This window comes from Manis pentadactyla, chromosome 7, assembly GCF_030020395.1.
Source record: "Manis pentadactyla isolate mManPen7 chromosome 7, mManPen7.hap1, whole genome shotgun sequence".
NCBI classification, from domain to species: domain Eukaryota; kingdom Metazoa; phylum Chordata; class Mammalia; order Pholidota; family Manidae; genus Manis; species Manis pentadactyla.
Window position 1 is genome coordinate 34208499 of NC_080025.1, and position 17371 is coordinate 34225869.

The following is a 17371-nucleotide window of genomic DNA, read 5'->3' on the forward strand; positions in this document are numbered from 1 at the left end:
ATTTCGCTCTTCTCAACACTTTACTGTAAGAAGTTAGAAGGAACCAAGCCTCTCCTTCAACATTTTGTTTAGAAATCTTCCCAGCTAACTACCCAATCTCATCACTGGCAAGTGCTACCTTCCATAAAACACTAGGACACAAACACAGTTCAGCCAAGTTCTTTGCCCCTTTATAAGGAAGATTGCCTTTTCTCACTGTCCTTATTTCTGCCTGCAACCTCTTCAGATGGCCTTTGCTGTCTGCATTTCTCCCAACACTCTGTGCACGATTACTGCTATATCACCCATGATGGAAACTTTCTCTCCAGCCCACCTTTCCTTTCTGAGCTCTCATCAGGATTGCTTGTGAAAATCCCTCTGTGATGCACTCAGCTTCACCCAGTGCACCTAAAGCTCTTCGGCCTGACCTACTACCCAGTTTCAAAGCTGCCTCCATGTTTTTAGATAGTTGTTATTGCAGCCTCCCCATTTCTTACTATCAATTTCCATGTGGATCAGCTTGGGGGCTATCACAAAATAACAAACTCAGTGGCTTACCAACAGTAGGAACTTATTTTCCACAGTTCTGCAGGCTGGGAAATACACCATCCAGGTGCCGATTCAGTGTGTGGTGAGAGTCCTGGCTGCACACTGATGGCTTCCTGCCGCGTCCTCACATGGCAGATGGGGAGCAATCGCCTCTGGCCTCTCTTCATAAGGACACGAATCCTGCCCAATGGGCTCCATTCTCATGACCTGGCAACCGCCCGGAGGCCCCACCTCCCAAAGCCATTGCAATGAGACCAGGTTCCAGCATGTGAATCCTGGGGGAACTCAGGCATTCAGGCAGGCCTCTACCGGCTCTTCACACTCATCTGTTGTTCCATCAACTTGTCTAGCCTGAAGAGAAGGCGCCAGGTTCAGACGCTCCTCTCCAGTCCCAGCATCACGACCCCTTGTCCTGAAGCACCTGCTGCGGAGGGCGGCAGAGGCCCAGCCGTCCTAAAACTAAGACAGGGATCCATTTTGGACAAACATCAATCCCAAATGTTATCTGGCCTTCTTAGGTTCTAGATTTTTCTCTTCCTGCTGCTTAATGGATCACATCATGCCTTTCTTGGACTAGAAACTGTTTGACACTAATCCAGGTGACTGGTTCTTGATTTCTGGATCATCATTTTTGCAGCAATTAGGGACTAGAGCAAAAGATTCTCCTCCCCAAGAAAGACTGGGGTCCCATTTTCTCTTTGAAGCCTTTATGCAAGGCATTCCTAAAGGATAGTGTTACTGCAGGGTATGTGCGGGTGTCCAGCCAGTACATGTTTAATAATTGCCTTTATTAAGGCCTGAGGACCCTCCTTTGCTTCTATTTAAATAGTGCCTCATTGTGCAAGTCGGTATCAGACACACAGCTTTTCAAACTTGCTGCTGAATTAGTCATTCTTTGATGTGTTTTGGGTAATTTTGTTGTCTGGTGTATAAAAAAGTTTACCCATGTGTAGTTCTGGTCTGAGTTTACAACTGAGGCAAGTTTCACTTATGGGCAAAGAGTTTCAACACTAAAATAATTTGAATGGCTTTTGAGACTGAGTCAGGAGTTAGAAAAGAGGAAGTGTCTTAAACCCTTCAAAAACTTCTTTCTTTCCTACTTTCACCACAGGGAATGAACGACATGTGATTGGCATCAGAGTAAATGTTATTGGCAGAAAGTTTGAGAAAGGGAAAGATTACTAATGGCTGGAGTGTCTGCAAGGATGAAAGGGGGCTGGTGGAAGCCAGACGGGCCCCCAGGAGGCAGTGCTGCCTAGCTGGGGAAGAGCCAGAGCGAGGGTCTGAGGCAGGCCCTGCACGGCGGGCCCCGGGAGGGGGGACACAGGGGAGCGGGGGGACGAGTCTGGAAAAGCAGGGGGGGGTCCACACAAACCCTGCCTGGGCGGGTGGTCTTCACACAGGTCACGGGCATGGCAGACTTGGGGTCCCAGCACACTGCTGGTGGAATCGGCTGATGGGGCGGAGGAAGCCCCCGGGGGGCCCTAGGGAGGCCCTGAGCGGCTCTGGAATGGGCGACGGCCTTTCAGGCGTGGGCTTAACGACAGAACGGCTCCAGCTCGGGAGTGGCTGCTGTCAGTGACCTCGGGCCTGCGGCGCCCTGTTCTGAGCCTTGGTCTCTTCGCCCTACGCCCCCGTGAGGACTGCTCTGCGTAGCGAGTGGGAAGCGCGCGGCGCCTGGGGACACAAGATGCAACTGCAGCCGTTGCCAAGGCTGCTCCCAGTGAACCCACGACGCTGAGGATGCTTCATGAAGGGCGATCTGCAGCAGTCAGAGAAGAAGGGACGGGGAACACCTGTGGCCCTGCCCTGGACGAGGAGCACGGCCGCATCACACCCCTCCTCAGACTGCCCCCCGCCTGCACCCCCGGCCTCTGCACAGTGGAGCTCCCTCTGCCTGGCCGCAAGAGCCCCCACCTCTGACTGCCCGGCCTTCTGGCTCGAGGAGCGGGAGGGTGGCTGCCTGGGCATGCGCAGAGCAGAGCGCTCAGACCGCTCGTGGCTGTGCCCTGGTCTGTTCAAGAGCTTTTCCCATTTACTTCAAAAGCAGCCAGGCTGTACGATCAGATGCCAGGATAGGCACACCGCAGCCTAAAATGCCAAGAATCGCTCAAAACACACCCATGCGCGTACGGGTCGGGGAGGCAGCCAGTAAAGGGAGAAAAGGCTCTAATGAGAATACTTCCCAAGTGTCCCTAGCTGGCCCTTCCATAAATAATCATCGAAAGGGGAATATCTGACATGGTGTCCTCTCCTGAGGAAATGAGCAGGGCTTGCTTTCGGGGGAGAGGCAAGCAGTGGTCACGGGGCAGTGAGTCTGGAGAAAGCCACAGGTGGGGGAGCTAAGGGGCCATGTGCCCCCATGTGGGAGAGAGTGCGAGAAAATAACCCCTCCAAGGCTCAAGCCTTTGTTATAAAATAGAAGATAAGTTGTTCCCTAGCTATTTGCACTGGGGAGCGTCAGGAAGGAGCACGGACTTGGGAGCCTGAACGACCTGGTCGGCATGCACTGGATTGCTACGGCGCCTCGGGAAGATGGTTTAACTTCTGCAGACTTCAAGGTCCATGTCCCCGCGACAGAGATCCTAATGTTGACCTTGCTCTGAGGAGCAGAGTCAATACATACACAAAGTGCCCAAGGCAGGGTCAGGAGTACAGCAGACGTCCAGTAAACAGTAGTTCTCATTGGCAGTACCATCTAGTCCACTGCCAGGCAAATCTCCTTGTGATAATGGAAGAAACTGAGCTACAACTGTGAAGGTGTATTTCTAACCAGCATCAGAAGGTTCTGGAAAACCTTGAAGCCTTACATGACATGGCAAGGATGGGGTGCTCAGTGCTACGGCGTAGCTCTGACTGCCCTAGCTCACATGCTTCAGGCCCCACGTCCGTGTCCCTGACACGCCCTCTTCTAGCCTCTTCACGCCTCCCTGACCATTGAGGTTTCATTTCTGCCAAGCTCACCTCACCCCCACCTCTGCCTTATCTGTCATTCTTTCTGGGCTCAAGGATGCGTTTTCAAAACGCAGGAGAGGGTTATAGTTACTCTCCCCTTTTCTTTCTGTCAGACTGTGAGTGACCAACAGGTCACAACGGAATGGGGCACAGTGACTCCAAACGGCCCCCAGTTTAACTGCCAAGGACAGACTGCAGTGGACTCCACCTTCTGAGAAGATGCACGCGTGTCAAGCGGCAGGCTGCCACTCCCTCAGCTTAAAACTCTGAACAGAATATTTTCAGGAACACTTGCGCTCTGGAATCACCATTGGTAGGAGAATTATTTTTCTTCAACTCAGACAACAGATCTTGATAAGGTACCATTTTGTGACATCTCAAAGCATTTAAGCTTTTAAAAACACTAGGAAAACAACTTTAGGGAGAGTAAAGCCCCCTGGATAGGAAAGGGGACACACATGGGAATCCAGGCTTTGGAGATGGGAGGTACAGACCAGCTGGCGAGCTGTGTGGATGAGGCCACTGGCCACGGCAAGGACAGGAAAGAAACACCCCTGGATGCAAGCCTCTGTCCTGCCCCACGAACCACATAGCATTAGGCAGGTAACTTCATCCCCCCAGTCTCTTTTCCTGCACTTCTAGAATGGGGACCATGCTGCCCACGTCATAAGGCTGTCATAGGGTGAAGCGAGGGACGTGAGCGCTCTGACACCCCTCCCCAGGACCCTCTCCCCTTGCCCCCTTAAGATGCTAGAATGTTCCGCTCCTCTCTAGAAGTGATGGGAAGAAATCACTGGAAGATATAGATTATAGCTTGAATTACATGTGGGATTTGCATTCACACCAAATGAATCTTGAAGGTCGGTGGTGGTGGAGAAATATGAAGTCAAGGTAGAACCTTCCAGACAAAGAAATCTTGAGTCTTCAGAGAAATCAGAGACAATGATTTATTTAGTTTAGAGTTATTATTAATGGTTTTATTTTAACAGCTCTTCCTGACTTAAAGACAATATATACTCATTTTGTGTTTACAAAGTGTTCTCACACAGATAATCCTATTTGGCCTTCAAAACAATTCCATAGGGTAGGAAGAGCAGACATTTATTTCTCTCAGGTTCAGAGACTTGCTGTGAGTCACACCTCATAAACGGTCATTCTAGGACTCAAACAGATGTCTCCAGACCCCAAACTCTCTTGACTTTTCCCACATCCCAATTAATTCCTCAGCTCCTACGTGCTTACCCATCAGATAGAGAGCATAAAAACATGCATGCAATTGCCCATGTAGGTTAAAAAAAGAAAAAAAGATACATCTCATGTGACAGCTCGAGTGGTTCCATTGGGCCAGCCAGTTTTCTCTAGGCCTCAACTGTGTGTGGCTATAAATTCTAAGGGTTGCTGACATTTATTGAGAAACCATTGTGTGCCACATATGATGTTAAGTAAGCCCTTTACATGCACTTTTCCTTAATCCTCTCAACAATATATGAAGTAGGTATTGTTACCTCATCTTGGAAGAAAGGATACATTATCAGCGAGGTTAAGTAACTTACTCAAGATCACACAGCCACACAGCAGACGCAGAGAAATGTCAGTCTGGCCCCAGAGCACGTTTTTACATCACTGTAGAAACCCCCATGTCTCTGGCACTTACCTGTTATTCTCATACAGAACTCCAGCCCCTTAAAAGTGTGTCCCAAACACTTACGGGTATCCTAAGAAGGCATCTGACATCGTGTGTCCTCCAAATAGGTCCCCTCTGTCCACCATTTCTTCACTTCCTTTTCCAGCCCGCATAACTGAGAAATGAAATATTTGATTGCAATCACCTCTGGGTAGGTTTTCAAACCGAAAGCTGGAGGACAGAAGTGTCCTGGACCCACCCCCACCCCCACCATCAGTACATTGTTTTGTTTGGAGCTGAGGTGAAATTAGCCACCCAGTCACCCTGTAAAGCCCCTGCCTGTCTCGGGCAGTTGTGGTAAAAAGGCATAAGGCAATGGTTCATGCTCTGAGCTCATGCTCCTCAGGTGCCAAATGGAGGACACGCCGCTGGCTCGCAGGACTGTGTCATGGCTCGAATAATGTCAGGCACCTCGTGTAACACTTGGCACCACTAGAAGCTACAAAAAAAGTTGCTTCTCATCCATAGCTCCTTGCCTTATTAGCCATCAATCAGTTAATTAGTTAACTGGTTGGTTAACTAGTATTTGTTGAGTGATTACAGTGTTCAAGCAAATACTTTCGTAGGAGAGTGAGAAATTACATAATTACCTAAAAAAGGCTGGATGACTCACACAAGAGTTTGGTTGAAAATTAGCATCATCAGATGAACATATCACTATTTCAAGGGGTGCCTCTAAGAGTTGGACATGATATTGTTCTGCTGAGGTTTTCTCTGTAGTGGTGCTTGTTATGAAGGGATTATGGTGGCCTGTGGCTGGCCCAGACAGCTCTGGACACATTTCTGAGGAAATGCAGACCGTCATTTGCCAGCTGCTGGAAATGTGGGCAGAACTACATAAGCGTGGTGAACGGGCTGTGTGAAGAGGTTTAAACAGGCCCACACACCCATCTGAGATCTCCAAGATGCGCCCTGGCCAGGTGGTCAGCCAGGGCCGCTGCAAACCGGGGAGACAGCCTGCGATCTGCACAGAGCAGCCAGCTTTCTCAGCCACCTGCTCAGTTTGTCTCCGGGAACAGGAGGAGTGCCTGCTTCCTGTTCAATCAAGTAGGAGACAACCTTTCCCACCCCGCCCGCTCCCTCCCCAGGAGCAAGGCGAGTGGACTCAGAAGGTTCCCCGGCACCCTGAGGGACAGCGGCCTGCAGTAGCCCTCAGCTTGCCGGCGCCTCAGGGAGCTTACTGGCTGGCTGCTGTACTCACATGTTAAGCAGGTTCAAGTATTTAAAAAAAAAAAACCTTCCATTTGATTGTTACCAGAATATTTTTTCTTATTTCATCTCTCTCTTTTCCTTATTTTCCCTTTTTCACCCTTTTGTCTTTATTTTGTTTATTTGTGTGTGTGGTGTCAAGTATTTTGTGTGTGTGTCTGTGGGACTTCCTCTGGGGAACTCCTGAATAGCCACAGAATTTAAAGTGGAAATTCCTCAGAGCCCTGAGGCTGTTTACAACCCTGGGCTCCTGGTGCCGGCAAGTGGATTAAAAGGGTGCTTCGTGTATCAGGGGCTTCATCTGTAAATCCCACAGTGTCTCCAGGCCAGACACCAAATAGCTGGTGTGCATAATACAGATTGATGATATAACAATGAAGTGAATAATTTTGTTATTTTCATTTCAGATGTGTATGGGGAGACCGTGAAGACGGAGACTGGACACACCAATGTGAGAGGGGCCACTTCATGACCGTTCCCTCCCAGTGCTCAGTCCCCGACGGCCTCCACCGTCTGTCTGTTTCTATGAGTCTGTGACATGAGCGCACAGTCCCGTCCCATGGCCAGGATCCCGCCGACCCCTGCTCCCTGGAGCCCCCTCACCCCCTGTGCTGGCGGTGTGTCCTTGGCTTCCTCCAGCTGCCGGTGGGTCCAGGGGCCCAGTCAGCTCTGCACACAGCGGCTGCTGGCGTTCTCCTCCCTGGGCACTCAGGTCTGAAACTCGACCCCGGTGAGGACCAGCCCTACCTCCCTGGAGGAAACGGCTGAACAGCCCAGCAACAGCAGATGAAACTTCCTTCCCCCTCATCCAGCTGCAGGCCCCCCAGCCCGAGGACTCTCCTCCCTGTCTCCAGCTGCCCCAGCCCGGACAGCAGCCCCAGAGGGCCTGAGGGAGGAACGTGTCTTCCCACGTCCCAGGACTGGCTTCTTGGCAGACCTGGACCTCAGGTGCGCACAGCACTTGGCTGCCCGTCCGCCGTTGCCTGCTGAAGGGCGGCTGTGGGACGCAGCCAGCTGCTTGCAGTTGCCCCGCTGCGCAGGACACGGAAGGGGAGGAAAACCCCTGGGGTGTGGATGTGAGGAGGGGTGGCATGTGCAGGCCTTCCTTGGCTCCTGCCTGCAGGAAACCTGCAGGGCTCCCGCCCCTGCCACGCGGGCTGCCTAGCCCAGCTCCTGTCATGAGTGAACGGAGCGAGCTGTGAGCCCTGGCTGCTCCTTGCTGCCCCCCAGGGGCCTGCGGGATGCCGACCCTCTGTCTTGGGATGCCTTGGGCTACTCGATGCCACAGACCACCCAGGCTCACGCTGACTGTGGTGACAGGGCTGTGCAGCTGGGAGGTGGTGTCACCTGCCACATGCCCCCAGAGAGCTGCGGTGAGGACACAGGTACCACGGCGCAGCCCAGGAGGGCGCGGCTCTACCGATGCCACTGGCCCATTCAGACCAGCAAGAGCTCCCTGGCCCCACCTGCCGCCCTGCCTCTCAAGGTAAGAAAGTGTGTGTGGCTGAATCCCCCACCAGGCACGAGAATGGGGTGGGTGCAGCTGTGCCCAGTGGGGCCCCATTCCTCTTGCTCAGGTCCCCCTGCCACCTTCCCCCAGGCCTGGCTCCTTCCTCTGTGCTCGGCCACCATCCCAGCCACTAGCAGCCTTTTGTTTGGAAGAAGAGCGTGAATATCTATCTGTTTGCCAAGCCCCCCACCAAAGCCAAGAGAGGCCAGGCCAGGCGGCATGCCTACTTGCTGTGGAGACCCAAGGGAAGGGGCGAGGAGGCACGTTAAGGCCCTGCAAAGTGCTGCAGCTCTGCTGGAGTTTTCATAGCCCACGTATTCTCGTGTCCTCACAGCAACCCTGAGAAATAGAGCTTTATAGCCCCAGTTTCAGATGAGAGTGAAGTGGCTATGCAAAAACCCTCCTTCCAGAGGACAAGGGAAATGCAAAACCTGTTTTCCAGAGTGAGCACTGGGGATTCTGGGGAGGCTCCCGTGAGCTTGTGGAGTTTCCAGAACTGGAGGGCAGCCATCTCCTTACACACTTGACCTTCTGGGACCCCTGTCCACCTCCTAACCCTCCTCCAAGTGGCCTCAGAGTCCTGGGCATCAGCCTGCTGGCCTCATTTCCCATCAAGAAGAGAGGTCGCCCCGGGGTCTCCAGGTCTCTCCGGACTCTGCGTCTGCTCCTGGCCACCCCTGCTCCTTGTCATTAGCATCCTACTCTCTGTGTCCTGACTCAGCCTCCTCGTTGTGCATGCCTGAGCCAGCCTGCCCTCTTCCCCCAGCTCCAGCGGACACGGTAAAAGGATGCTTTCATGCCGCCTTTTCCAACAGCAGGGGCATCTTCCTATTCTGTATTGTGTGTTCATGACAGTGCTGAGGGTGAGGATGAGGGTGCGTGAGACAGAGGGGGCACTCTTGCGTGTGTGGGTCAGTGTGGAGGGGACTCTTGAGGAAGTCCCAGGAGAAACGGGTGGAATTCACATGGGAAGGGGGCCTTCCATGGCTCGGACATGGTGCTGCTCGTCTGGATTCTGTGGCTGTCCCCCACGCGCCTCTCAACACCACCCTCCCTCCCTTTCTCCTTTCAACAGGGCGCCTGGGCAACCGGAGTGAGGAGCCAGGGAGAAGGGGAGCCCCAGTGCTCTGGGGTGGGGGACTCTTGGGAGAAGAGGGACGCTAGCAGGCTTCTTCGAGAAACAGTTTACATTCCACTGTTGTTCTTATATCACTCATTTCCTGTGGGGCTTAGGAGGAGCGACACGCCCGTGCGTCAGGGCTCAGCCTCTGCATGGGGCTCACACAGAGGTTGTTTGTGTACTTCAGTGCTGCTCTGGTGTCTTGAAAACTTCGTGTTTCCCTGTGTCTCCTCCCACCTTCTGGGACAAGCCAAAGCTTCAGCGCTGTCCCCATTTCCCTGGGGGGAGGCTCTCTGGGAGTTGGTCCATGTGGGTAGATTTCTGCCTTGTCTGCCTCATTGAGCCACTTTTGCTAATGAGCCAGCATGCATCTGCCGCATGTGAAGTACGGATCACAGGGTTCCTGGCTGGAAACTTAGAAACCCCAGGTTCACGTCCTAACCTTGAGCAAACCACCAGAGCTCCCAGTTTCCATCCAGAGAACACTTGATGACATGCCCTGGCTCATAGTTGCTATGGAGATTGTACACTGAAGTGCTGTCCTGTGAAAGGGACCCACGGTAGTAGTCCTGCCTTCAGGGAACAGAAGGAGAGCGGCAACATCAGGGGACACCAGGTAGGACCAGGGAAGCCGTGGAGCCGGAGCCGTGGAGCCGAGGTGGGGTGGGGCCCGAGGGCCCGGCAGGGAAGCAGGGCTGCACAACCTCATCCTCGACCCTGCTGGCCAGGTGCCCGTGGCCCCTGCACCAGGAGCAGAGAAGGAGCTGGGAAATCTGTGCCCTCAGGCCACAAGCCCTTAAACGCCTCAGCTGTTAGTAACCCACTGGCCCTGTCCGGTCCTGGGTGTTAAAGGAGCAAGATCAGCAGACAGGTCCCCATCAGCCCCGCCCTGAGCAGATTAAGTGTCCTTGGGCCTGATTAGTGCACGAGAATCCCCTGGTTCTCTCCCAGCAAAGTGGCCGAAGGCTGGTTAAAAGTCTCTCCTTGCCAGCTGTGAGTGGTGACGCCCTTGGTTGGCCATCGTGGGGCCTTTGACTGGATATACTCAGGTAAACATGTGATCGGTTATATTTATTAAAGTGAAGCATTCTTACATGGAAGCAAAATCCATTCCTGCGTTTCCCAAGGATTTGAGGCCCTCATATGAGCTTTCCAAGCAGGAGAGTCTGGATCTCAAGCACCAAGCTCTTCTTTGTGGTGCTCCCAGTGGCTGCACTCACTCTCTCGTAGGGACATGAATGGGCTCTGAGGAGGACTGCTGGCCTCCATCTTCCAAGTGCCACGAGTGGGTGTGGTGACCCATGTCAGTCGCTCGTAGTTCACACTGTGGCTGGGCTTTAGCAGACATCCTGATGCTCTGCAGCCTGCAGAGGGCTTCCCAGGACCTCAGGGCTCCGTGAGGATACACATGACTATCCCCACTTCACAGATGAGGAGGCAGATGCTTCACAACAGTCAGCTGCTGCTGGGGATCAAGACGAGGAGACGGGGGCTCAGGGTGGCACTCCAGTTTTCCATGCTGAGGCCAGAGCCCCTGCCCTCTTCTCTCTCCATCTCCCGAGAGGGTGAGACATCCTTGGGAGGCACTCGGCCACTCCTGGGACGGGGAGTCTAGACTGCCCCCTTACTCTCTCTGGTGGAGCAGGTAGGGGGAGGCCTCAGGGGTGTGGGGCCTCGGGATCCTGCCATGTGTCAACAGGCACCGCCCTCTAGAAGGACCTGGAGGACGTGGGCTCCAGCTCTGGGCCGTGCCAGCTGCAGGTTGCAGCAGCCCTGTGGTGAGTCCCTTGGTGTGAACCAGATGTTCCATGGTCTGGCCAGAGCCCGCCTGCCCAGTTTCCGGGGCCCCACGTCCTGCCGGTTCTGTGGGAATGCAGGGGACTGTCCACGTGTGACTCAGGCTTGGGGCTAAAGATAAGAAGCCCCAGACAAAGACAGAAAACAGACACAACTCAAAAAGACAAGAAAAAAAGCTTTTCCACAATAATTTTGGGAAATCTCCAAATATTTTTTTTAACTAGGTCTTTGTGCTTTGAACTAACATGGCTTTTGGTATATAAATGACATCAGAAAATGAGCAGTGACTATATTTCAAGAATTTCTCCCCAAAGCCCCTTTTCACAAACCCCACCAAATTTTTACTTGTAGCTTTGAATTTCCCAGAAGGCCCACCTCTCTATTTCGGTCTTCCCTGTCCTCTCCCTCTCACCTCAAAAGCAGTCACTTGTGGAGTTTTCCTCACCAGGGCACAGAGGAAAAGTGGGAACGGGCAAGACAGCAGGTGTGGTGTGCAGGAGGTGCCAGGGCCAGACTCCTGACGGTGGGCTCGTTCCCTACAGGCAGGCCCGGCTAGCCCACTAGACAAAATGGTTTTAACTTTCTGCGTCTTGAATGGTTTTGCTGTAAAATAAAACCAGCGTCTGAAATATGTCTGTAAATACATGAAATTTTTGATAGGCAGTTTTCATAGAAAGGTCACCGACACCGCAGTTAGAGGAGGAAAGTGAAGCCGTGGTCCCAAGAGCCAACTAGCTGAGCAGCCCCTGGCACCTCGCAGGACAAGCTAGGCTACCTCAGTGTTCTCGGAGGCCTTCCAGTTCCGACATCCTGTGATAAGTAAGGATCTCTGAATCCAGAGAGGAATGAAATCATCTCATGGAGTAGAAGTATTAAAACAATTAAATTTCATCTCCCTCAGCTTGTTTCTAAAAGTAACCCTTTGTCAAATGACTTCACTACAGGGAAGCATGCCCTTCTCAGGGGGATCTGGTGGGGAGCAAGAACAGTTATATTCATGAAGAGTACAGTGCCCGGCACAGAGCAGGTGCCTAACAATTAGTTGAATGAATGCATGAACCTTTGAAAGGCTGGAGCATTCAGTGATGTGGAAGAGTCAGTACTGACACAAATCCCCACCACAGAATTTTAAGGGCCAGAACTGCAAGCCGTCTACCCCTAGTGATTGCAATTTCCTTCTCTGACAGGATTCTAGTGGAGGAAACTCTGTTCTGGAGTTGAATACTGACTCCTTGGTATACTTAATCCCAGGAAGAGGTCATTTATCTCATCTGGGGTAAACAATCACCTAAGTCTGTTTGACATTTCTGGCCTCCTGTAAGTTTAGAAACTGTTCTGCCCATGAAATGGCATTTTACATAAGTCTACTTTTCTGTGAACCCTCCCTGGTGAACAAATTGGAATTATTAAAATGAAACTAGAACAAAAGGGGAATGTGTACAAATGCCTATGTTGTAATTTTGATACCAATGTGAATAAATGGGCAGTGGCGTCCCTTTTTAAAAGATGTTGCTATAAGCTTATTTCTAGACTATTTTACACTGCATCGGTCTTGACACGGATGTCTTGATTTACTACGTGAGTAAACAAAGCTGAGGTAGCAGAATGGGTTCAGTTCTTTTTCGCCTCATGGTTTGTGTCCCTGTGACAGTGTTCTCTCCCTCCTCCCCCCCCTCCACCCCTTTGGGTTTGCTCACGTGCGTCCTGTGGCTCACTGTGCAGGCTGCCCATGGGGAGGCACACACACATCAGCACCTTGACCAGAGCAGAGGGCAGAGGGTGCATGGACCACTTCACAGTCGGGGGGCCCTGCGATGTGGAGGTAGGCCCCAGCGTGCAGCTGGGACCTGGGGGTTCTGGCCCCTCTCTAATCCAGCCTGGCTGAGTAAGGGCAAGTCTCGTCCTTCTGGGTCTTAATTCCTGAACTTATTCCTTAATTACCTGTCACATGACAAGACTGGGCACTGGTCTCCTCCCTTCTGACTCCATGATGCTACCTATGTTCCTGCTGATCCATTTGTGCCTGTATTTGTGAAATCTCAACCCAAACTACAGTCTTTGATGAATGACAAATCTCTAAAAGCCCATTGTATTCAGAAGTCACTACATGGTGGGAAATTCCTTTTTTGGTAAAATTAGATGCCACTCTAGTATCCAGAGGATAAATAGGATCTAAAGTATAATTTTATTCCAATATACACCCAATTTTCTACTCTCCAGTGTTAATTTGTTTTTCTTTTTATCAGATATTGGTAGCATCAGTCAAGTATTAGGTTTAGCCTGAGGGATTCAGACAAAAAGACTAATACTGAGTTTTTTTACTAAATATACACAAAGAAGTTGTGTTTTTATATTCTCCCATATTAAAAAGAAAAAAGTTTGCTGAAGAGGGTTGTTCTGTGCTTTAGTCTCTTGAATCAATTACTCAGCAAAGGCAATATTGAAAATCAATCCCAGTTAGGAATTAAGGCCTAGAATGCCAAGAGATTTGTCCTTGCCTGGCTAGTTTGAATCAGTTCCAACAGATTGCCTCAGTTTAACTTTGAAGTTTTGTACCCTTGTGCAAAAGTTTTCTTTCTCTTGTAGATTCAGTTAGGATTCTTGGTTATGTGTAATAGAAACTCTCAAGGCAACTTAATCCTAAGTAAGGCTCATTAGAAGGAGGACACGTGTAAAACTGTAGAGTCTGGCAGAACCCAAGGGCAAAAATGTCAATGGTCCTCAGGACCGACCAGAAGCCAGACTAAGACTGCAATCCTTTAGGACCTGCTTCCCAATCCCCCTGAAGGCTCCTTGGTCCACAGGGGTTGGGTGCCCACCAATCTTCTAAGGTGGGGATGGGTGTGGCTCACATTGTACTGGCACTGTCAGGTCTGCTGAGAGACCAGAGATGGCTATAACCAGGTAAATCTGGGAAAGGGAGATGTGGATAAAATGAGAGTTCTTGTGGCCAGGATTCTCACCTGGCTGTGGTTGATGAGCTCATTGCACACCTGTGAGCAATACATGGCTGTTGACTCTATAAAAAGAGCTCCACCCAGTGCTCTGGGCACTACACGGTGGCAGGGCTGCAAGGCTGCAGGAAAGCAGAGCAGAGGCTGGAGTGGTGGCAGTGCCAAGGACAGAGGCCCAGAGGACAGCTGTGCAGGATGGCTGTGCAGAGAGGCCTGGAGGACAGCTGTGCAGGAAGGCTGTGTGGACAGAGGGGCCCAGAGGCAGAGACCGGCTTGCTGCATGCAGACTAGCTCTGAGTGAATGAGATTTTAGTGACTGACCTGCCACCTGGAAATAAAGTTGGATATAACCCTTTCATCCCAAGAACGTTTTGCTGTCAATTTCTTTGGTCATACTGAATCCATAGCGAACTTGCCCGGGGCTGAAACCCATTGGCATGACAGGAGAGTTTTAGGAACCAATGGGATGTGGAGATGAGGGGAGCCGTTGTGGTCAGCCGACCCAATCGATGACCCCCCACTTTCAGAACATCGATATCTAAAATTTATAAAATGCTTGCTTTGTATAAGTGTCCCACCTGAGTCTTCTTAGAATTGAGGGAAGCCACTTTTTGTAGACTTAGGGGAGATTTTTAAAAAGACCATACCTGAACTAAGCGATACATTAGAATGAAATTATTGCCTGATGTGGTTCATAAACAGATTTACTCTCAGAATCTGCTCCTGGTTATGACATGCTAAATTTTGCCTTTCAAATATCTTTGCCCTTGAGATAATATGATGCTACAAGTTTTTATCGAATGAAGTTCCTTAGGTGAAAGTGGGCTTCTGATGTAAGCAGATACACCTCGGGTTCTGCATGGGACCCCTTCAGCTTTAGAGCAGCTCAGTGGGGATCCTGACCCAGGATTCGGGAAGTCAGGCCTGGAGCTGAACTGTACCAGTGAAAGACAAAAGGTGGGCAGAAGAAAGAGTGGCAGCTCCAGGGTTAACCTCCCTGGCTGTTGCCAGGCTGTCCTTTTAGAAAGTTCACTTTCCTTCATTCTAAGCAACCAGCATCTGTGGATTTTTGGGCTGCCCTTTGTGTTGGGTATATTTCCTGTGAGCATATTTAGTCAGTTTTAACTTTCTGGAATTTGACTTTCAATTTTCTGGATGTGTGATTTTGCAGTCACCTTTCAATTATCAGGTGCAGCAGCTTATGAGCTAAAAAGCTCTAGGGCGTTATTCAAGCACTTACAATGTATTATCATTTGAAAATTCCATTTTATCAGCAAGGAGCTTGATTATTCATCATTGAGTTCTCAGTCTGACTATAGACAAAGTAATAATTAAAATGTCATCCCATTTATCCCAGGCCATAAGCACAGAGATCTCAGGGGGTTTTGTTTATATACACTGAATCTTTTTTCCAAAGAGGATTTCAAGTGTTCTATAACTGTAGCACAAATAACAAATAAAAATAATGGTGAAGGTAAATGGTAAAAAAGAGTTGTTGCTGGGCAGCTGCATCTGGGGAGGTCTCTCCCTGCACACCAGGTGAAACCTCAACCTGGGGACGGTTCTTGACGCTGAGCAGGAAAGAATTCCTGAGTAGGTCAGACTAGTGTAGGTAAGGAAGGAATTCATTAGAGTGAGAGCAGCAGGGAATGGCAGCAGCCTTGCAGGCAGCAGAGAGCAGGAAAGTGCAGAGGGAAAGAGGGAGAGTCCTCGGCCAAGGGCAGATTCCCTTGCCAGCTCCTGAAGCCGGGGTCACCTGGCGTCCTGTGTCCGCTTGGATCTGCACAGCATGGAGACGTGCTCCTACCACCCCAGGATTTGGGGCAGCCACAGAGCACAGGATGGAGTGAGACTATGTTCTGAGAACTTCCCAAAGAAAGGAGATTTTCAGGTAGGCCACTAAGAGCAGATCACACAGCGACAGTTCCATCCGGGTCACCCATGTGACAGAAACATGCAAGCCCAAATCTGAGCCCTTAGTAGCCCCTTCCTACTTATTAGGAGTAAAATGGAGACAAAGTGAAGACTTGGAAATAAAATGAAATAGCAAAAAGACAAGCTGCAATAACCTGAGCAGTGAGAAAGCTTTATTTAAAAGTATGCACTTAAAGGAAAGTGCAGGCATCTTCAGGGAGGAGGCTCACTGCAAGCTTGGGGATTATTCTGTCTTTTAAGACTTTCAAGGATGGGGTAAAGGGCGGGGGTGTTGTTAGGCATAGGCTTGACTTGTGGTCTCCTCATAAAACCATAAAATTCTTAGAAAAAAACATTGGCAAAAATCTCTTGGGCATAAACATGAGTGACTTCTTCATGAACATATCTCCCCAGGCAAGGGAAACAAAAGCAAAAATGAACAAGTGGGACTATATCAAGCTGAAAAGTTTCTGTACAGCAAAGGACACCATCAATAGAACAAAAAGACACCCTACAGTATGGGAGAATATATTCATAAATGACAGATCCAATAAAGGGTTGACATCCAAATTATATAAAGAGCTCACACACCTCAACAAACAAAAAGCAAATAAGCCAATAAAAAAATGGGCAGAGGAGCTGAACAGACAGTTCTCCAAAGAAGAAAATCAGATGGCCAATAAGCACATGAAAAGATGCTCCACATCACTAATCATCAGAGAAATGTAAATTAAAACGACAATGAGATATCACCTCACACCAGTTAGGATGGCCGCCATCCAAAAGACAAACAACAACAAATGTTGGCAAGGTTGTGGAGAAAGGGGAACCCTCCTACACTGCTGGTGGGAATGTAAATTAGTTCAACCATTGTGGAAAGCAGTATGGAGGTTCCTCAAAAATCTCAAAATATAAATACTAGTTTGACCCAGGAATTCCATTCCTAGGAATTTACCCTAAGAATGCAGGATCCCAGTTTGAAAAAGACATATGCACCCCTATGTTTATCACAGCACTATTTACAATAGCCAAGAAATGGAAGCAACCTAAGTGTCCATCAGTAGATGAACAGATAAAGAAGATGTGTTACATATACAAAATGGAATATTATTCAGCCATAAGAAGAAAACAAATCCTACTATTTGCAACAACATGGATGGAGCTTGAGGGTATTATGCTCAGTGAAATAAGCCAGGTGAAGAAAGACAAGTATCAAATGATTTCACTCATCTGTGGAGCATAAGAACAAAGCAAAAGCTGAAGGAACAAAATAGCAGCAGACTCACAGAACCCAAGAATGGACTAACAGTTACCAAAGGGAAAGGGACTGGGGAGGATGGGTGGGAAGGGAGGGATAAGGAGTATTACGATTAGCACACATAATGTAGTTGGTGATGGGGGATACAGGAAAGGCAGTATAACACAGAGAAGACAAGTAGTGATTCTATAGCATCTTACTACGCTGATGGACAGTGACTGAAATGGGGTATGTGGTGGCAAATTACTTAATGTCTTTGAGCCTCTTTTTCTTTGTACCCTTCTGTTGCTGTGAGCATCCTTTTCACCATGAACATCAAGCACTTGGCAGAGTTCCTGCACAGAGTAAAGTTCTCAGTACATTATAGGTACTACCATAATGACAGTGACCTTGTTACTTGCAACCCAGTTCCAGGAATAGATGTGAAAATTTTATCTCCTTT

The 17371-nt window shown here is 49.9% G+C and overlaps 1 protein-coding gene across 19 annotated transcripts; it reads left to right on the top strand.

The window, feature by feature from the left end:
• The first annotated feature begins 6308 nt into the window (after nt 1-6308).
• On the top strand, nt 6309-11444 carry LOC118917952 (uncharacterized). 19 transcript variants are annotated; one of them, XR_008998735.1, is made up of 6 exons: nt 6309-6379; nt 6784-7862; nt 7977-8329; nt 8608-9135; nt 10351-10571; nt 10656-11444. XR_008998735.1 is itself a non-coding variant. In XM_057505264.1 (4 exons), exons 1-4 carry the CDS (start codon nt 7618-7620, stop codon nt 11322-11324), a joined length of 699 nt encoding a protein of 232 aa, XP_057361247.1. In that variant the 3' UTR covers nt 11325-11444. The 19 variants fall into 19 exon arrangements, 9 of the variants coding, with proteins under 9 accessions (XP_057361247.1, XP_057361248.1, XP_057361246.1 ...); XR_008998736.1 differs by having other exon boundaries at nt 8702-9135; XR_008998732.1 differs by having other exon boundaries at nt 7954-9135.
• The last annotated feature ends 5927 nt before the right edge of the window (nt 11445-17371 follow it).